The sequence below is a fragment of the Zootoca vivipara genome, chromosome 15, assembly GCF_963506605.1.
Source record: "Zootoca vivipara chromosome 15, rZooViv1.1, whole genome shotgun sequence".
NCBI lineage: Eukaryota > Metazoa > Chordata > Lepidosauria > Squamata > Lacertidae > Zootoca > Zootoca vivipara.
In genome coordinates, this window is record NC_083290.1 from 33,219,119 (window position 1) to 33,239,134 (window position 20,016).

At 39.6% G+C, this 20,016-nt stretch overlaps 1 protein-coding gene across 4 annotated transcripts in view; it reads left to right on the forward strand.

Annotated features, from left to right (window-relative positions):
• The window catches only part of CDON (cell adhesion associated, oncogene regulated), a 123,257-nt gene extending 103,532 nt beyond the window's left edge, over window positions 1-19,725 (forward strand). For all 4 annotated transcript variants that reach the window (XM_060268305.1, XM_035140257.2, XM_035140256.2 and 1 more), the window contains 6 exons: window positions 4,045-4,167; window positions 5,058-5,285; window positions 5,821-6,107; window positions 9,019-9,098; window positions 14,852-15,105; window positions 15,623-19,725. In XM_060268305.1, coding sequence (XP_060124288.1) covers window positions 4,045-4,167; window positions 5,058-5,285; window positions 5,821-6,107; window positions 9,019-9,098; window positions 14,852-15,105; window positions 15,623-15,786 — 1,136 coding nt within the window. In that variant the 3' untranslated portion in view covers window positions 15,787-19,725. The remainder of the gene's footprint in view (window positions 1-4,044; window positions 4,168-5,057; window positions 5,286-5,820; window positions 6,108-9,018; window positions 9,099-14,851; window positions 15,106-15,622) is intronic.
• The last annotated feature ends 291 nt before the right edge of the window (window positions 19,726-20,016 follow it).

Below are 20,016 nucleotides of genomic sequence, written 5' to 3' on the forward strand. Positions count from 1 at the left end.
CATCTCTTCCTCCCTGTGTCACTGACAGATCTTGAACCCTTGTCACAGAAATTGCAGTGGGACTATATTTGTGGAGTATTAGTTATCATAATAAATTTCATGATGATCCATAAATCTCCTTATGGTCTAACAGGATTGTGTGGAAGCTGTTCATGTGAAGGAATGATCCTTCACTTTTTTATTTCAGCGACCCATTACAATAAAGATGCCATTTTGTTAAAGTTTAGGTTACAAATTTGAGATAAGCTACAAAATTTTCTATACTGCAATTGTTCCTTTATTCAGTTCAAGTGTTAAATATCTTAACATGTGCTTGAAGCTGGAAAAGAACTGCTCAGATTTATTCTCATAACACTAATATATAAGCAGCTGATTTTATTGGATGGATTTTGGTCCATTTGTAGGTCTTAATTTTATGAGCTGTACAGTGGGAAAGTATATAAACCAAATTACATTCATTTCGCAAGAACAGGCATTGGGTTGAGCACTGACAATACAGAATTCCCCTGATAACACCTGTTAGCGCATCTATGAGCTCTTAAAATTATTTTATGTAAGATTAAACCTGTTCTCACAATTCCATAGAATGGCTATGGCTGCCACAAGATGCCATGCTTGAATCTATTACTATATTAATATTGCTGTACAATGCTACAGGGCTGCTAAATGCCTATGTAACGAGTGTAGTTAACTGAGAGGTTAAGCTATTACCTTGGAAGAAGTTCAGTGTTTCACTTGTAGCCTTTCTGGTACACAGAATCTGTGTTTATAAATGTTTAAGTGAGCTCCGCTGTGCTGTGAAATTTGCTTGTTCCTGATTTTCAGGTTTATGCATTCTGAAATCTTAGTGGAAGCCTGAAACCACTAGCAGCTGCTCTGCTGTGCCAAAGCTTGAACAGAAATTTGCACAGTGGTAGAAATGTTATACATCAAACTCTTCTTTACTACATTATATAGCCACAACTACTTATTGATTTTAATATTCAAATTAGCCTCAGTTATATAGGAAAATATATAGAGAGGAATCTCTTCTGCATGCCTTTTGGATCACTGAAGCTGCATTGTATTTTCTTTTTTCTTTTTTGTACCTTTCATAAGTAAATTTCGACACATGATTTTCAGTTCCAAACACTCAATAGTAAAGCTTTGCAATGGTTGTGACTTCATTAGTAGCCCAAGGTTTCATTTCAGTCTTGTCTTTCTGAGATTGTCTCAAAACTTTGATGCCTTTTCTGTATGTATATGTTGCCACATGCTAGCTTGATTTTATTTTTAAAGTTCCTGATGTTTGCATTTGGTTCTTCATTACATAGGCAGTAGTTTTCTGTCTTTCTGCTTGTTCAGCAAAAGCACCACCAAACCTGCTGTTGTCTCCTGTGCTGAAATTTTGCATTCCATACTTGGTTCATGGTGATAGTGTCAACAGTTGCCTACATTTTCTTTTCTTCAATATATGGGAACAGAGTTAAAATATTTGTACTGATTCCAGTTCTAGTAAATGTTTGAAGGGAAAATCTAAAGCCTGAACTAAGATTGCTTGAAACAGCCACCTCTAAGGCTCTTCAGCAAAGCAATTAAACACACAGATTTTCAGATATTGGCAGGCTGTATTGTACAACAGTGTGTTCTCTTGTCGGTTCAGTCTTTCAGTAGGGACAATAGCTGTATATGCATGTGATTCACACCTGGAGTGTGATTTTGAGGGGAAGCAGAATTACACTGACTGACTCAAGCTCTATGCATTGAAGCAAAGGTGTCTGTGAGTGCGCATGTCTGGAGCCTTCCATGCAGTTGAGATCCATGATTGATCAATGTTTCAGGTGGTGCCGAAGCATGTTTGCACATAAAGCCCCTTTTTCACCTTTGTCGGACTGTATGTGGAGATCAGGGGAAGCACCAACTGAAACGATCCTGCTTTACTTCCACCTTTCTAAGTGGAGCAAAGAAGACTTTTGGGTTATTGTGTAAATAGCGCCCCTACTTGGGTGCTGTTGAAATACAGTAGCATCTTGATACTATTCTTCCCTGTGAAGGCTGTAGCTTATAGATCTGTCTGTATTATAGGTGGAAGTAGTTCCAGCAGAAATAGACCACAATGTCAACATTTAAGAAGCGTTAGGCATATCTAAACCATTTTAATTATAGTGGGTTCCTCTTTATTAAAACTTGTCATAAGGGTGAGCATACAGACTGAAAGTGATTTATGAGCACACAGAAAACACCAGGTGGTGTCTAAACGAAAAATTGACTTTCAGCCAGACACAGTAAAATCATTCTCTTAAATGAACTTGTTTGGATTAGAATTTCCAATGCTGAATATCAAAGGCCTTCTTACTTCATATATTTTCATAGTACATAAAAATTGTCTGCAGCTTGTACTAGTCATGCTGTTAGTGAACTACTTAAGCTTTCCTCAGGTTCTCTGGAGTATGTTCTTAGACTTAAGTATAGAATTGAGTGGCTTAAAGTCTTTTTGTGATCTCTTCATTTTTCTGCTTTTAAAAAGATACACACAACCTAAGGTGGCTAGCAAAATGTTACAGAAGACCTACAGACAAAAGTACAGTTTCTCTTTCTACCAGGCTCCTATCACATGCTTTATATTTAAAAAGTCAAGTCTTAATAGCATGGTGAAAGTGCTGTGGGGAAACCCCACCTAAGGTCTTCTGCACAGCTGAGTCCTTTACTCACTATCAAAATGACAAGTGACACCCAATAATCCTCTAAAAGCAATTTAATTCCTTACTTGAGCAGGAAAGGAAACAGCAGGCGATCAGAAAAGTGATCAGAGGCTGAACCCTTATCTCTGCACACAGTTTTTATACATATAGGTTAGACATACAAGACACCCAATAACACAATCTTGCATGTGATAGCGCTAGCTTAACTGCATAGACAGACACTTCCACATTTCAGCTAGCTAGGCATTTTTCTGTTTATTCCATTTAAATGTCATGGCCTAGCATGTTCCTAAAACTTCCCTTTACACACCCTCTTGTGGTTTGCTTTTTCTCTGTTCCACTCTTAAGCTTGCATTTCAGCATGATTACAATGAGAATACAGTGGTACCTTGGGTTACAAACTTAATTCATTCTGGAGGTTTGTTCTTAACTTGAAATTGTTCTTAACCTGAGGTACCACTTTCGCTAATAGGGCCTCCCGCTGCCACCGCACGATTTCTGTTCTCATCCTGAAGCAGAGTTCTTAACCTGAGGTATTATTTCTGGGTTAGCGGAGTCTGTAACCTAAAGTGTCTGTAACCCGAGGTACCACTGTACATGATTATGGTGCCAGGTGGAGGTGGTTCATGTTACTCCTTGTATCACATTGTGATTAGTTGTATCAACAGCAAGACCTACAGTCAAAAGTACAGTGTCTCTTTCTACCAGGCTCCTATTGCATGCTTTATTTATAAAAAAAAAAGTCAGATCTTCATAGCATGGTGGAAGGCCAACAACAATGGGCTAGATGAGAATCATAGAGTTGGAAGAGACCACAAGGGCCGTCCAGTCCAACCCCGTGCCAAGCAGGAAACACCATCAAAGCATTCCTGACATTCTATGAAAGAAAGACATTCTATCATCATAGCATGTTGTGATCCATGGCTGTGCATGCAAAGGCAGTGGCATACTGCTATGTATTGGTCAAATTCCAAAGTTTAAAACAACCACTTTCTGCCAAATATTTCTTATTGCAGTTTTATTTACATGTCTGATTCAGACTTTGCCCTTAGGGTTTTATGTTAAATAGATGCTACATTCCATCTTTGAGACAAACATGTTCAGGAAGGTTGTAGACATTTTATTAGTAGTAAATTACATTCTTCTTATATGCATATTTGTGTATGTAAGACTGATTTTGGCCTGCTATCTTAGCTCTTAATTGCAATATGCCATTTAATTTTTACCTGTTGTCCTCAAATTGCAAGGACAGTTCCTACAATTTTTAGCTCAGTTTATATTTTCCAAATTGTGAAACAAACATGCTACATGCTTAATGTCAAGCAAAGAGAAAACCTGTCTATATGTTTTTCTTTCTTTCTAGGCACAAAGCAGTGGCACTTGATAAGTCACCTGCAACCTGAAACATCTTATGATATTAAAATGCAGTGCTACAATGAAGGAGGTGAAAGTGACTACAGCAATGTGATGATCTGTGAGACCAAAGGTGAGAAGGAGCTGTTATTTTTCTTGTCACCAAACCAATACCCATATATTTGCTGTTCCCTAATGTATTCATACTTATGTAATAATTCATTTCTTTTCAAATGTTTTTCACAATGTTTCAGATGTTTTAGTTAGTTTCTTCATGAAAATAAATATTCCTTTTCATTACAATATAATCCAATATGGGCTTTTAGAAATCACATGCTACCATCAAAACCAAACCTCAGTGCTTGAGAGAGCTTCTCATCCAGTGCATAAAACTGTTGCTATCTTCCCATACTTTATCTCAAGCTAATGCTCTTGCTTGTTATTGCTGTAAACAAAACAATGGCTTCAGTTTCTGGGTTCAGAAAGACACGTAGGATTTATCATCAGCTACCCAATACCCTGTTGTTCAATAAATAATTTATTTCTTTTTAAGCAAACTGTGTTTGAAACTATGAACAGTTTTAAAATATAAAATTTTGAGATACTAGTAAGGGTAGAAGAATGATCTTTAATCAATTTTATACACACCTATCCCAGAATATATTGGTATGTGTTCATTTCAAGCCATCCATAAGCATTGGTATTTGACAACAAAAATGGGCCCATTATCTTTTTTTGTCAACTACTTTACATGCCCTTTACATTCTGGTAATGTTCATTATTCCTATGTGTGAAAGTGTGAAAGAAGCTAAAGCAGTGACACATGTGTGGACTTGAGGGTAAACAAATTATAAAACATATATTATCAAGTAACTTATGATCAAAAATGTTCTACCATCATATTTCATGCCATTTTGGATTGCAGTAATTGCAGCTCTTGATTGACATAAAATTAATAACACTTCTGTAGACTTGCTATTTTAAATGTGTTTTTTATCTTCTACTCCCCTCCCTCCCTATTAGTGAAGCGCACACCTGGAGCATCAGAATATCCAGTGAAGGACCTTAGCACACCACCAAATTCTCCTGATCGTGGAGTTGGGAGTAATGCTGGTCAACCAAATGGTCCTGTCCGAAGCAGTGACATGTTATACCTGATTGTGGGCTGTGTCCTTGGAGTGATGGTGCTTATTCTGATAGCCTTCATTGCTATGTGCTTGTGGAAGAATCGCCAGCAAATTGCCATGCAGAGTAGGTTAATTCTAATATTCTTCATGTCCTCTGTTTTCAGTTGCTGTTATGATCCACTGAATAACGGAGGGGAAGAAATTTGAAAAAGCGCTTTATTCCTCTTATGAAACATAGAGATTAGAGCCTAACTCCGTGCCTTCACTTTCAATAATAGCAATTTTACTTGGCTCTTATAACTATAGATCTGACAGAACAATCTATATTGCATTGTTAAGAATAGTGTTGGTGCAATAAAATAAATGTCTTTATGCCACAAAAGCTGTCAGATTCCCCAAACAGTGGTAAATATGCAAAACATGTAATCAGTGTTAGCCCCTTAATTATCAGTGGTGGTAATCTGCTATCTGAACTCTGTTGGTCAGATTGTAACATGTTTTATAATTTGTAAAGGGCTTAAGGCATTGTAGTGCTAGGGGTTTAAACTCTACCATGAACAGCCAGCTATAAAACATTTTCATCTGTAACCTTTTCAGATAAAAAACATGTTTTAAGAGTTGAAGTGTTAAGCATTTTCTCCTAATCCTCACTCTTGCAGAGTATGACCCTCCTGGTTACCTTTACCAACGTGCTGATATCAATGGGCAAATGCTTGAGTACACGACATTACCAGGCACAAGTCGTATCAATGGCAGCATACATGGAAACTTTATCAGTAATGGAAACCATAATAATGGTTGCCTTCACCTCCATCACAAGGTTCCTAATGGAACGAATGGAATCATGAACGGTGCTGTAAATGGAGGAACTGTTGTTTATCCAAGGCACACTAACTCCCTGTCCAGAGCACACATGGAATATGAACACACCCACCACCTCGGAAATGTAAGTAAGCCCTAGATGTTGGTTGGAGGGAGGCCTGTTTCTTGAACATAATACGAAATGAAATCTTAGGCAATGGAAAGCATTCAGCACTTAACAAATATGTTGAAAATTCCATAACATGGCATGCTTTTTGAAGCTTAACTTGCTGGAATTGCCTCATAGAAGTATGTTATATTGAAATTAAACATTTCAGACCCCTACAAGAGAACTGCACATGTATTTCAAATGACATCTCCATACATCTCAGTTAATTTTATATTTTGAATCTGAATATATGGATTTCTTTGCAAACTATCCCCATCCACCCCCCCCTTTTTTTACATAACCCATGAGCTTTTACTGTACTGTTAGGGGTTAGAATCTTCATTTTTAAACAGCATTTTTAACACCCAATATTAATGTTTTGCTAACTTGGTGGTTACAGAGAGGCTTGAAAAGGTTGGCTAAAAGATCAAGCATAGCAAATATGCCGTCTTTCAATTCTCATAGTTTCTTGTGACTCTGCCAAGTTTTTCAGAATAAAGATGTTATGCATGTATGTGTGAACCTGATGGGGTGAACAAACACCATTGAAAAGTTTTGCGTTTTACTTGGTTGAAGAAAGTTGTGTCTTTAGTGGTCTATTTTTATACCTATTATATATGTGCATGTCATCAATGGTGAATTTTTATGTGTGAATCGACAGACAGACAGAGGTAGCTTGCATAAGTGTAGTTTCCCATGTACTATTCTGCTTTGTTTTGGTTTTTTGTTCTTGAATACTGTCAGCCTAACTTTGATGAAGGTGCTTGGGTGGAATTATTCATCAGGCAATTCTCAGTTTAGTTCTACGTCATAGTAATAATGGCAGTTACACATTGCATACCCTTCCACTCATTTACATTGCTTTGAGATTATTGTGATCTTATTGGAGATTTCTCACATTCTTCCATTAATTGTGCCAGAACCTTTAGCTTTATGACCACACTGTTACTATAGCCCCATTTCAGGTTTAACTTTTAAGCAGTGCTCTTTATTACATTACAGTGTGCCAGAACCTTAGGTTAATTAAATAAAAAAATCCCTCCTCCTGGTCCTGCTCTGACACTCCATAAGTCTGTCTGCATTCTGAATGTTTGAGACTTGGGTTGATATTATCAAGAATGATTGTGATTAGGCCCCTGTATTATGAAAAAAATATTCATTTGTTAAATTTGTTTCCCCAAGGAATTATCTAAATAGCTAATCTTATTTTAACACTGGTCCTGCTCAAAACTTTGAATATTTTATGGGGAAACAAAGAATGTGTTCAATTTTTTTGAGTAAGTATACTTCTAAGGGTGGTGGGGAATATAGGACTAATGTTTGTTTTTGGTAACTGAACACAAGCGCTTCATTTTAGGGAGAAACAGATTGCTGCTCAAGCAAGAGTTGCCACTTCAGATAACCTTGCCTTATCTTATTTCTTTTTGCAGCACTCTTAAACTCCTAAGTTCTCATTCTTTTTAAAAGCCAACCCAAACACTGATTTTACAAGTATCAAAACATGATTCTATAAGCATTCTGTCAGTGATGGATATATCCAGTCTATGTGAACCTAAACAGAACAATTGTCTATTGTCTATTATGGGGGTATTCCAGGGACACAAACCTAAAACAGGTGTTAGTCAGTTTTCTTTTAGATGCTTGTCTAAGGCCTGATTCTCACTTTGACATTTACATTCTGAATAAAAATAGTACCCTTTAAACTAAATATGAAATCTGTAGTTCAGCATGCATCCCTATAAAATAATTCAAAGCAAAGGCCTTTTCTTTTCTTATTCACTGGTTTTGTGTATTTCAAAGGGCTACATACTGACATTTAGAGAGAGAGACTCTTCAACTTAATGAGAGCCATGTGTGTGTTGTACTTGCCCCATCCATAATATCAAAGTGAGAATCTGCCTATAATATTCTAATTTGTCCTCTTCATCTTGAAACAACACACCACAGCTAAATTGGAGTATGAAATTGGAATTTTGTGTGGCTATATAGTACATTCATTTAAAGCCCTCTGACCCACACACAGAATTATGGTTCCCATGATTTATTGGTCAGCAAATTTATTGTGTTGAGCAAATGTGGCATCTTAGAACAGTTTTGCTTTGGATGTCTTCATAGTCAAATATTGGACAGAAAGATTTGTTCAGTAGAGTTTGAGTCTTGGATGTAAAATGGTCGTTCACAGTCTTGACTTGAGTAGTTAAATTCAGATTTTTATTGTCACCTGTACTGCCTCATTTTCAAATATTCCTCAAACCTGCATCTCCCTTGCATTCAGCAGTGAGGTATGTGTTAATCTTAGCATTTTTATTTGTAAAGGTTTCTGCAGCCAAAACCAACAATTCGAAATCCCTCTCACCCCCAAACCCCAAGTCACCCTTGGCTGGTGAATTATTGCATCTGTGAAAATAAAGAACATTTCAAAACTGAGTTTGGTGAAGCAAGCTGATCTAATTAGATTAATTCCAAGAAAATCAGTCAGATGTGTTCATCATACTAGCCACATGTATATCTTGTGTCCACAAGCAGACAAAAGTCTGTAGTGGAAAGGAAATTACTTTCATTTCTCATCTGTGTGAAGCATTTTCAGTTTTGTCAAATTTGAGTTGGGCACCACAGGCTGAAAATAGAGCCAAGGAAATTACAACATACGCGGGCAAGCTACAGCTGTTAGTTTTAGCTGTTGCACACATGCTGAAACTTAGGCTTTGCAAAACAAATTTTGCAATACTGTGTGCCCTGTCTTTTTGATGAATGCCAAACTTCATTACAAATTAGAATAGAATCTGTTGTTGTTGTTGTTGTTAATTGTAACAGATGGCATGTTTAAGAGCTTGAATTTATTCTGATCTGTTATTCTCTCCCCACCCCAAACCCCCAATTTATCTAGGGTGGTGGTGTATACACAGCTATGCCTCAGACAGACCCTTCAGAATGCGCAAACTGCCGGAACTGTCGGAACAATAACAGGTAGTAAACCAGGGAAGAGAGAATAAAGTGAGCTTCGGGATTGAGTCTGCTCCAGTTGCTTACTACACCTCTGTATTTTAGGGGCTTTCAAGTGGAGATTGCTTTTTATCCCTGATCTTCACATAAAGAATATGCAAGATTTATTTATAATATCTGTTATGTTTTATGGAAATGTGCATACTAAGATGTTGGCACTTTAACAGCAGCTTCCTGGGATTTCTCGAATACTTTGACTCCAGAAACAGGTACCATAGCACCTGGTGATGCTGCCTCAGGATAAAAATAATCTAATCTATGTTCCGTTACCTTGTCTTTGCAAATTAATGGGTCAACTTGCAAATCTCCTAGGTTTATTGTGGTTATTATACCACTGTGCTTTCAACATGGGTGCCTCAAACATCCCAAACAAGGGATGAATATTACCACCCAGAGGAGCTTCTCTGTGGATCCTCATAGCTCAGTTTGTGAGAGGCGTAGTTCTTTTGCCATCCATTCTCTTTTATCTTCCCCATCTACCAGCACCTTCCAGTCTTTTCCCAACAGGAACATCTTTGAGTAGCTTGTTCCCTCTATGATGTTGCATTGGTATATGATAGACTAGCAGGTGCACTCTGTTTTCTTCCTTTTATATTGAATTATTACTATGAAGAGGCCCCAAAATGAGCCAAAAGTCCCCAAGCTCTGTACAGCAAAACAGAACAAACGCAAGAAATGCGGATTATCTGCTCAATTTGTATGTTCCAGTTGCAAAATGGGAGTACTGGATTGACAGTTTTGAAGTATGGAAGGTGTTTTAACAGACCATCCTTGTAGTGAGGATGGGGGATGCAGATAGGTAATGAGCTGAGTATCTCAAATACAGGATCTGCATCTTGCTGTGAGGTAACTGTGAACCCTTCTCCTGAGACTTCAGATCAATGGCAGGCTAAACACCACACCCAGTATATAAAAATGTGGCATCCAGCAAGAGAATCTCCAGTTTCCACAGATGCACATATGTCATTTCACATAACATTTATAAGAGTCAACAGGAGAAATGAAGCTGTCCAAGAACCAGCCACAAGGTTGGGTGTGGCTCACTGCTTAGTACTGGATACATTTGGCTGCTTTTGGAGTCCTGAAAACAGTTCCATCTTCAAATGTATAGTACAGTACCTAGTTGCCACAAAGGCCATCCATTGACATAGTAAAATGCTCTTAGGAAGCACAATGACAGAAAAGAACAGCTGTTACAAGCTCATCATTTTTAGGCTGAAAGTTTCATGCTGCAACAGACAATTTCATTCTGAAAGAAGCTAACTGCATGTGCACATCAAGAGAAACTGGGTGATCGGATAGAACTAGTAAGAAAGATAATCCAAGCAGAGGTTATATTTGGTATAATATTATCATTGTTAGATGTTTCCACTTTTCTCTTTTGTAAAAGCTGCCAATCCCTCCCCCCCCCCCCCAAGTTTCATAAATGACCACAACAATAACTAGTTGGTGAATCAGAGTGCCATGTGTGCTGCCGAACATCTCTGTGCATGCACCTGAATTCTTTGGCTTTCCCATTTCAACTGCAACTCCCTTAGGTGCACCAGAGGCTGCTCTAGTGAGACTATCAGATTTCAAGAGTGACTCTTGGGGTCCATGGTGGCAGGAGTAAGAAGTCACAGTGTGTGTGGGGGGGGGAGGTTCAGCCAACATCTCTTTAGTCTTACCCTTGATTTTTGCAACTTTCCATTAGCAAACAGACAGCGAGAAACCACTGTCTGTCTGCAGGGGACACGTGGAATGCTCAGGTTGATTACTAGGGTTAATTTGGTCTTATTTTACACACAGCTGACCCTTCTGGGCCCCTAGATCAAACAAACTCAACATTTGGGATCAGTGCTAATGTTTTCCTGGTCAGACTGTTTTAAATACATCTGGGGCAATAGTTCTCTTTTACAGGTGATAAAAAGCACTCCTTGTGTCGGCTGTATATTTTGAGCTTAGTGGCTTGTGGACTAAGGGGGAAACCCTCATGCAAACATTTTTAAGTTTGTTCATTCTAGAATATAGCCAGTTTCTTGCCCTTCAGTGTAAAACAAGCGGAAATTAAATGGCTTAGTCAGGAGCCATTCTTAATTCCTTTGCTGTCAATTTAGGTAAGCACAGCTTCTAAAATAGATTATTGTACCATAGAACTGTGTAGCAGTTCTGTGGTGTCAGTTTTTCTTAGTATTCAATGTGGTGCAGTCATCCCAGTCTTCTCTAATCAAAGACTGATGTAACTATGATCCCAGGATTGCATAATCTCTACTTATAGTTGCCTGTGTTTTGAGTCAAGTATTTAAGCGTTGATTACTTTAGATGCACAAAGCAAATATGTTTTTTAAAGAAAAAGTTAGCCCCCAGCATTCAAGCCATTCTGCATTGCAAAATTTAAAGCAAATATACTATCTTTTCAAATAGAATCAGACAAAAATGTAGTAGTAGATCTATGCTGAGTATCAAAAGTCGGATTTTACAGGTCTTCTGTTAAAAATACACAAGGAGAGTGAATTTCATATGGTTAGACCACAGTGTGTGGACAGCATTTGCCTCTGCTGTCTGCATTTGTGATTCTTTTTGGGAATCTCTGTGATTCTTACAATAGGATATGGGAAGGATCTGATTGCTCAGGTAGGGCTGAGGTTGCAATTGTTTTGATATGTGCATTTAAGTATACATTTGGAAACCAGCACTTTGACTATACTATTGGAAGAGCAAAGGCTCCTAAACAGATGTTCTTAGTTCTTACAGATGTGGAACTCCCTTCTAGATTTCCATTGAAGTCTCACCCTGGATACCTTCCAGAAGTATTTTTAGGCTAGGTTTACACGTGCAGCAGAATTTATAAAAACTTCTAACCCACAAGGCATTTCACAACTGTAAATCAAAACATAACAACTTACCAATAATAGAACTGTTAAAAAATACAGCAACAGGTTTGAATTACCCAAGTCAAGCTAAAAATGTGGCAGAACAAAGTCTTTTCAATTCACATAAATGGCATTAAAGAAGGGGCCAGTTGACTCTCCCAAAGAGAGTTCCAGAGTCTAGACACTGCAGCCAAGTATGCAGTATCCTGCTGGACCTACAGTGGCAGTGAGATGCGGAGCATGGCCTCTGAAGAACACAGAGACTTGAGACTATAGGTATCATTGTTATATGATCCCACATTGGTTTAAAAGCCTTGCCAGGAATAGAACCCTTAGCTGCTAATGAGGAGAGGTTTAGCCGAGCATTCAAAAACATCTTTCCACCTGTAGTCTGATGTGATTTTATTGCCTCACTAGTGGTTTTCAGCCCGTTCAATAACGGGCGCTAGAATCCTGGGGTTCGGAGAAGCGCTTGCGCAGCGCTTCTCCGAACCCTGGGACCTGTCCTTGCTGTCGGCGGCAGGGGGACAGGAACGGAGGAGGAGAAAGCGCTGCTTTTTCCTTCTCCGTTCCTCTCCCGCAGCCGCCGACAGGAAGCAGATATCCCAGGGTTCGGAGAAGCGCTTGCGCAGCGCTTCTCCGAACCCTGGGACCCGTCCTTGCTGTCGGCGGCAGGGGGACAGGAACGGAGGAGGAGAAAGCGCTGCTTTCTCCTTCTCCGTTCCTCTCCCGCAGCCGCCGACAGGAAGCAGACATCCCAGGGTTCGGAGAAGCGCTTGCGCAGCGCTTCTCCGAACCCTGGGACCCGTCCTTGCTGTCGGCGGCAGGGGGACAGGAACGGAGGAGGAGAAAGCGCTGCTTTCTCCTCCTCCGTTCCTCTCCCGCAGCCGCCGACAGGAAGCAGACATCCCAGGGTTCGGAGAAGCGCTTGCGCAGCGCTTCTCCGAACCCTGGGACCCGTCCTTGCTGTCGGCGGCAGGGGGACAGGAACGGAGGAGGAGAAAGCGCTGCTTTCTCCTCCTCCGTTCCTCTCCCGCAGCCGCCGACAGGAAGAAGACATCCCAGGGTTCGGAGAAGCGCTTGCGCAGCGCTTCTCCGAACCCTGGGACCTGTCATTGCTGTCGGCGGCAGGGGGACAGGAACGGAGGAGGAGAAAGCGCTGCTTTCTCCTTCTCCGTTCCTCTCCCGCAGCCGCCGACAGGAAGCAGACATCCCAGGGTTCGGAGAAGCGCTTGCGCAGCGCTTCTCCGAACCCTGGGACCCGTCCTTGCTGTCGGCGGCAGGGGGACAGGAACGGAGGAGGAGAAAGCGGCGCTTTCTCCTCCTTCCTTCCTCTCCCCCAGCCGCCGACAGGAAGGACGCGCGCACTCTTCCCCCCCCCCGCCTCCTCCAACCGCCGCTCCGGCGGGAGCGGCGGTTGGAGGAGGCAGAGTGGGGGGAGAGTGCGCGCGCGCAGTCTCTGCTGTCCAATCCCTGTATCCCTGGGGCACATGCGCAGTGACCCAGGGACACACGGGACATCTGGACGCAGGGACAACATGGACATTATTATATAGGATAGGATTCTATGACAGACATAACCTTCCCTGTTCTGGCTGGCTTTTAAAGCTCAGACGTAAAGAGGACTTTTTGGTTGCTTCTGTAAAGTGCAAAGTCCGTCGTTGGCACTGTATAAATAACAAAGCATTTCTAATTATGATTCTGCTTCTGTGGCTAAAGAAAGTTCCACATAATAAGTTTTCCATCTGTAAAGCTAAATATTATGTAGCTTTAGGATGTATTTTGACAGCCATTGTGAATAAGTGGTGTGGTTGCCAAGGAGTAATTTAAGACAGAGCTTCATGTTAATCATCTTCTTCCTAGGAGATAATTATGGAGAGCAAGCAAACCATAGTCAATGAAAAGTGAATGAATTCAAAGAATGTTTATGCCAGTAGTTCCTCTACTTGGTGGAAGAATACTTTCTATGTTTTATTTCAAGTTCTCATAATAAACCCTGTAACAAGAAAAGGGTTAATTTAAATCACTGTAAACATGTATATATGTGAGAGGATGAAGTGCAGTGTCAAAATTTCAAAATATTTTTGCTACTTCTATCATGGTTTAAGAGAATATTCTTAATCGTTCACATGCTTTGTGTCCCAGATTTTCAGTTCATATGGATGTCCTAAATAGATATGGGTGTGCTGTGGTTTCTCATTTGTTTAGTTACAAATAATATAGTAAGTACTTGTTAGCATTTATCATGAATGTTGAAAAAGCAAGTTGATAACCACCTCAGTGTCCTTAGAAGCTGGTTCTCCAGCTGCAAACATTCATAGCCCTGGCAAGTTTCCCAACACTTTGGATTAGCTCTGGGCATGTCTACAAAGGATTTTAGCTGTAAGATGCCTTTTTTGTTGTTCAAAGGCTAAGTAGATTCCGCTATAAGGAATTGACTTCCTTCCCTGCTTGACTAGTCTTTCACAATCCAGAATGAGAGAGAATTATCAAAGATTCTTTCTGGGAAGGCTTAGAAAGCATGTTCTCACTTTCTAAGTTTACAATGCTGAAGAATCCAATATTGAATGTAATCACTCTATCAGCAGCACTTTAGCAGAGGTCAAGTTACCAATTGAAAGAGCAAATTGATATTGAAGTTCTTTTTCTTATATTTCAAAAAAAATACCCCATTTAAAAATGTGTAAGAGAGCACTTACTGGGAGCTGTCTTTTAAAAAAACAATAACCCTCTATTTTGTACAACTGGGTAATGAAACATTGTTTATTTCATTTATGAATCACTTTCTATAAGGTGCATCACAAAGTGATTTGCAGTATACTTTATAGTGAGCCATTTTCCACAAATGTATTTGAATTTTTCTAGGTGCTTCACTAAAACCAGTGGCACTTTTGGAAGCAACCCTGCAGCTGTGATGCCCATCGTAGCACCTTATCAGCAGGACAGTTTAGAAATGAAACCTTTGAATCATATGATGGTTGCGATGTGCTTAGCGTCCACAACCCCCGGATGCAACGTTGAGGCAGAGGAAGACGGCAAGGAGAAAGTGGATCCCCCATCTCCTCGGGACTCTTGTGACCAAGAAAATGTGAATCCACTAAGTACAGATTGTATAGAAGGTATGCCAGCATTTTGGGAATTGTGGAAATATATAGCTGCCACCGAGACAGTTGCTTTTTATTTATAATCAGAGCAATTTAGCACAGAAACCAAACTCAGACTGAGATTAAATACTTAAGCTTCTTGTGGTTCCCTGTGCCTGTTATGGAATTTGGTGCTGTGGTGCTTAAACTGCGGGCTTCTTTTTCTTTTTTAAAAATGGATTTCATCCAGTACTCTCCTTGGATTATTTGTGGTGACTAAATTGTTTTAAACACTGTGCTAATTTATTTTAATCTCTGCCAAGACCACCTTCGGCTGTGATCTTGTGTTTCAGCAACTAAGATTAATCAAACTAGCTACTCAGGATAGAAGAGCTGCAGGACAGCGGGGGAGGGAAGAATGTTGATGATTCATCGAATAGTAGTCTTGTTTCCCAGCCTGTTGGAGCTTGTATGAAGCCTCTTGATAAATTTGATGGTTGTTAAAGTTGCTAATAGACAACTGGATGATAATAGCTGTGTTTTTAATTTGCAGATCACAGTGCACATTTGGAAACATCAAATCACATGCTGAGCTGGAGTCCCCTTATTCTCCAGCCTCTTTCAAAAGCCTGTAATGAAAAGACAGAAGGGATTTCAAATGGCGTTACGTTGGACGGTTTGGGGAGTCTTCGACAGCTCCAAGTACAGGAGACTTAAGGAACTGACCTCCTTCCCCTCCCCACTTAAAGCCAGTAACTGCACAGCAGAGTCGCTGAAAGAGACTTACAACAGGATGTTAATTATAAAAAATGCTATTTATTTTTTGGTGTAGTGTCCTATGAATGTATGTTTTTTTTTAAAAAAAAAAGCCTTTTGCCTTTTCATTTTATTTATGTCTTGAGAAATTCCTTCCCATCCCTCCCAGCACGATACCATTGTGACTATCTGAAGATATGTTGTCATTACAGGAAACATACTAAAATGTTTTCCACGGACATTGGAAAAATACAGCTTCATTATAGTGCAAACATTTAGGAGAAATACTTATTGGATTGGTTCAGATCCAAGTTAATTTTCGGTTTATAATTTACAATTTGGTGATATAACTCCACAGGATGGTTCCGTGCAAATGGAAACAGAATGAACTGTTGTCTATGAAAATTTAAATTCTTACAGCATATTAGTGAATTGTTGCCACCTAACTCTAAACACCCTAAAGTGGAAAATCATGGAACTTTCAATGGAAGTCTGGTTCTCAGTCAGTGCTAGCGAAAACTTGTTGGAAAATAGCAGGACTGAAGAGAGGCTCATTTAAGTGAATGTAGTAGTTGAGGTGTGAAGTTCTTGCCATACTCGTTCCAGATAGTGAAAGGCACAACATGGGCAACAATTAATGGTTGGCAGACACATATGTAACCCTTACTGCTGGGTGGAAGAGTTGAACATGGGTATTTTGCACTGGTGCCCCTTGTTGCCATTCTAAAGCATGTTGATTTGTTTCCTGATGTTCCTGTTATGTGTCCTGTGCATCAAGGAGAATGTACAGGACACATTTTCCTACTTGGGTTAGGTGAGCTTTTTTGAAAGGCTTTGTAGGATGCTTGGGTTAAAAAAAGCAAGGGGAGAATTTGATGTCCGTGATTTAGAAAAGCAATCAAAATTGTTCTGGATTGGAAATGGCTCCCTCCTATCTTACTCCTCCCCCCCCCCCCAAGTGTGTTTCTGGAGTTTGCTTTAAAGGTGAATAAGTTCATACACAGTGCACATTAAGAAAAACAGCTTAAAGAGGGAAACACCAGGAGGGAAATGGCCAGAATGGAGGAAGTTTAGAATAGTTAATCTGCAGTAAGAACTTTTATAACCATTGACTTTCACAAGATGGAGCAATATTGAGGGAGGTTTGGGGACAAAAGTGCTAGTTGTTGGCAGTTAAGTTTAGCAACACATTCTATGAAATAGGTCGTACAAACTCTCCCTTTGCCAGAAGTTGGTCCAGAAAAGGGTTCTGCTTTGGCTGCTTTATAAATACACTGGAGCATTACACAATCAAGCTTAGAATGTAAGGCCTCTAGAACATTTTGTTCACTTGGTTTAGGTACCAGCTTCAGACTCAAGTTCTTTGCCTTACACCTTTCCATGGTTGCCAACTTGAATAAAATATTTTTTTGGGTTGGGGGTGGAGCTTCCCAAAGATTATCGTGATTATTCTGTGTATCTTCATGGAACTTGGATAATGGGTGTAAAAGCAGGGCAGTCAGGGTTGGGGGTGATGCAGCCTTGTTTCACTTCTTTTGGAGTACAAAATAGCTGCTTCGCCCCGCAGCACCCAACACTATTCAATGGTTGTGTCAGACTTGCAGCCAAGTTGTACAATTCCTGTATATGTAGCTTTAAGAAAGGTGCCTGTGCTTCAGAAATAGCTGGGGGCACAATGTGTACGTCACAAGACTAGCTGCATATTTCCACCTTCTCCCAGTCTTAACCAGCACAAATAAAACAAACTTACACTTGTAAAACAGCTCCACGAATTGGAGGCACATAGCTTTATATTTGCAGTTGCCCCGCAGCAATATGAATTCGTTTTCCTAGCTAGATCCAGGACCTAGAAACGCCCTGTTTGAAGAAGGGGTGAGGTGGGGAATAGAGGAAAGGGCAAATGTGCTGAATAGTAATTGCAAGCCTCTTACAGAAGAGCAGAGGTGCTCATCGGTGCAATGTACCATACTGAGTAACATTTGTGTGTTTTGTGAGTGTGTGTGTGCGCGCGCGCGATAAAAACAAGCTTTGTATTTTTATATCTGTTGCAGCAATTGTCAAATGCTGTGTGTGTATATAGTGTGTGATTATTTTATATAATATATGATGTATATTATATAATTTTATAAATAAGGCTCCCTAATGAGAATTTGCAGTGCTTACTTGGGTTGCTATGCAAGGACCCCTTTCTTGGTAGGAAATTAGAACAAGACTTGATTCAATTTATAATTAGGCCTACAGAACATCTCTGCTGCCCATCTCAAAACTAAACTAATGGCTGGAGACTTCCGAGAAATTACTTTTCAAGAAATTTACTTAGAGGGGGAGTGACAACTAGTAAATGAAGGTGACCTGGTGGAAGCAAAGTCCCAGCTGGTTTGGAGACAATTATTATATATGCCTTTTCAAAAAGCAGGAATGTCAGAGTACTTTTGATGTGGGAATTTAAGGGATTCTGGCACCTCTGTCATACGAGGCCACTTCAATTCAAAAGAGTCTAGGCAAGTAACATGAGCCTTTCGATGTGGAACTGAGAAAGTCATACTTGGAGGCTGGGAAAGAGTTTGTAAACTGTTGTAGTAGAATCTCATCAAGGACTGCTTTATTTATATTGTGTGGCACTGTTTTAAGTGTTTTTCCTTTTTATTGTATTTTATTTATAAAAGTTATATATTGCCTTTATATTTTAGGGGGATTGTGAGTTTTCCCTCAATCATAGGTGTGTAATTATGAACCTTGCAAAGCATAGACAAGTGGCCAAGTTCCTCTGATCCACCTGCTCATTCAGTTCCCCACTATCATATTAGATTCTGACTAGTGACTTCTGGTCAGGAAACTAAGAAAATCTTGTTTTTGCTTCTACTGATGGATAGTAATGTGCCTTCTTACTTGGTATCCACTTAAGCTGTCACTGCCTTTTTCAAATTCATTAAGCACAATAAATTTGTGGGACTTTTTAATGGCTCACAAAGCACTTTCATGAGACTTACAGCATCTGTCTTCACAGAGCTTTGGAACCAAATAAGCAAGTAGAAGTCTAAACGCCACATTCATTCTCTTTTTTTTATTTAATATAATTTTTATTGAATTTTTATACAAACAAGACATACATTCATTCTCATGCTTTTAGTGTTTAGCATATTTTCCCTGAATATTTCTCATATACAAAATTCATGATCAGAATATATTACTGCTGCAGATGAAATTCTGCATGTCTGTCATCAGTAGTTTGGCATCTGACACGTGTCCTCATGGAAAGATGCAGAAAGAAAAAGCACAGTTTTGGGTTGCAATAGGTTAGATGTTCTCCTTTTGTTCATCCTTAAGGTCTCTGACTCATTAGAAGGGCTTCTGACTTCAGTGGTACCTCTACTTACGAATTCAATGCGTTCCGAATGCACATTTGTAAGTAGAAAAAATTGTAAGTCGAATCCCATAGGAATGCATTGGGAGAAAAAATTCGTAAGTCGAAGCAACCCTATCTAAAAATTCGTAAGTAGAAAAAATCCTACCTAAACCACATCCAAGATGGCGGACGGAGCTCCATTCGTAAGTAGAAACATTCGTAAGTAGAGTTATTCGTAAGTAGAGGTACCACTGTATTTTAAAATGGCAAGAACTGATGCAGTGATATATTATTATACCACAGCTATCCATGTTATGCATGGCATTAGCAGGTATGTAAGTCCAAGCACAAAATTGGCAAGTCCCACTGAAATCTGTCCTCCTTACTTCAATATAAGGAGCCAGTGCTGGGCTACCACTTCAGCTTTGACAAGTTTTTTTTTGAACAGCTTTCTTGGTGGCATATGTCCTGCCTATGGAACTGAAGCATTTCCCAACCCGGTGCCCTCTGTATGTTGCTGGATGACAATTTCCATAATCCTGAAACATTGGTCATACTGGCTAGAGCTGATGGAGTCCCACAACTTCGGATGGGTACCAGGTTAAGGGATACTGGTCTTAATTATAAAAGTTCTTATCCCCCTCCAATCTCTTAAAAGCAACTTGGTTAAATAAAGTATTGCTGTCTAAGCAGCAAGCGTTCTAATATTTGTAATTCTTGTTCTTTTGCAAATAAATGATTTTAAAGATGCATGTCTTTTGTATCATACAGAAAAAATACACTATATTTTCCTTTAAAAGTTGTAATATTCTTTTTTTTAAAGAAAATTGTACATATGTTTAAAT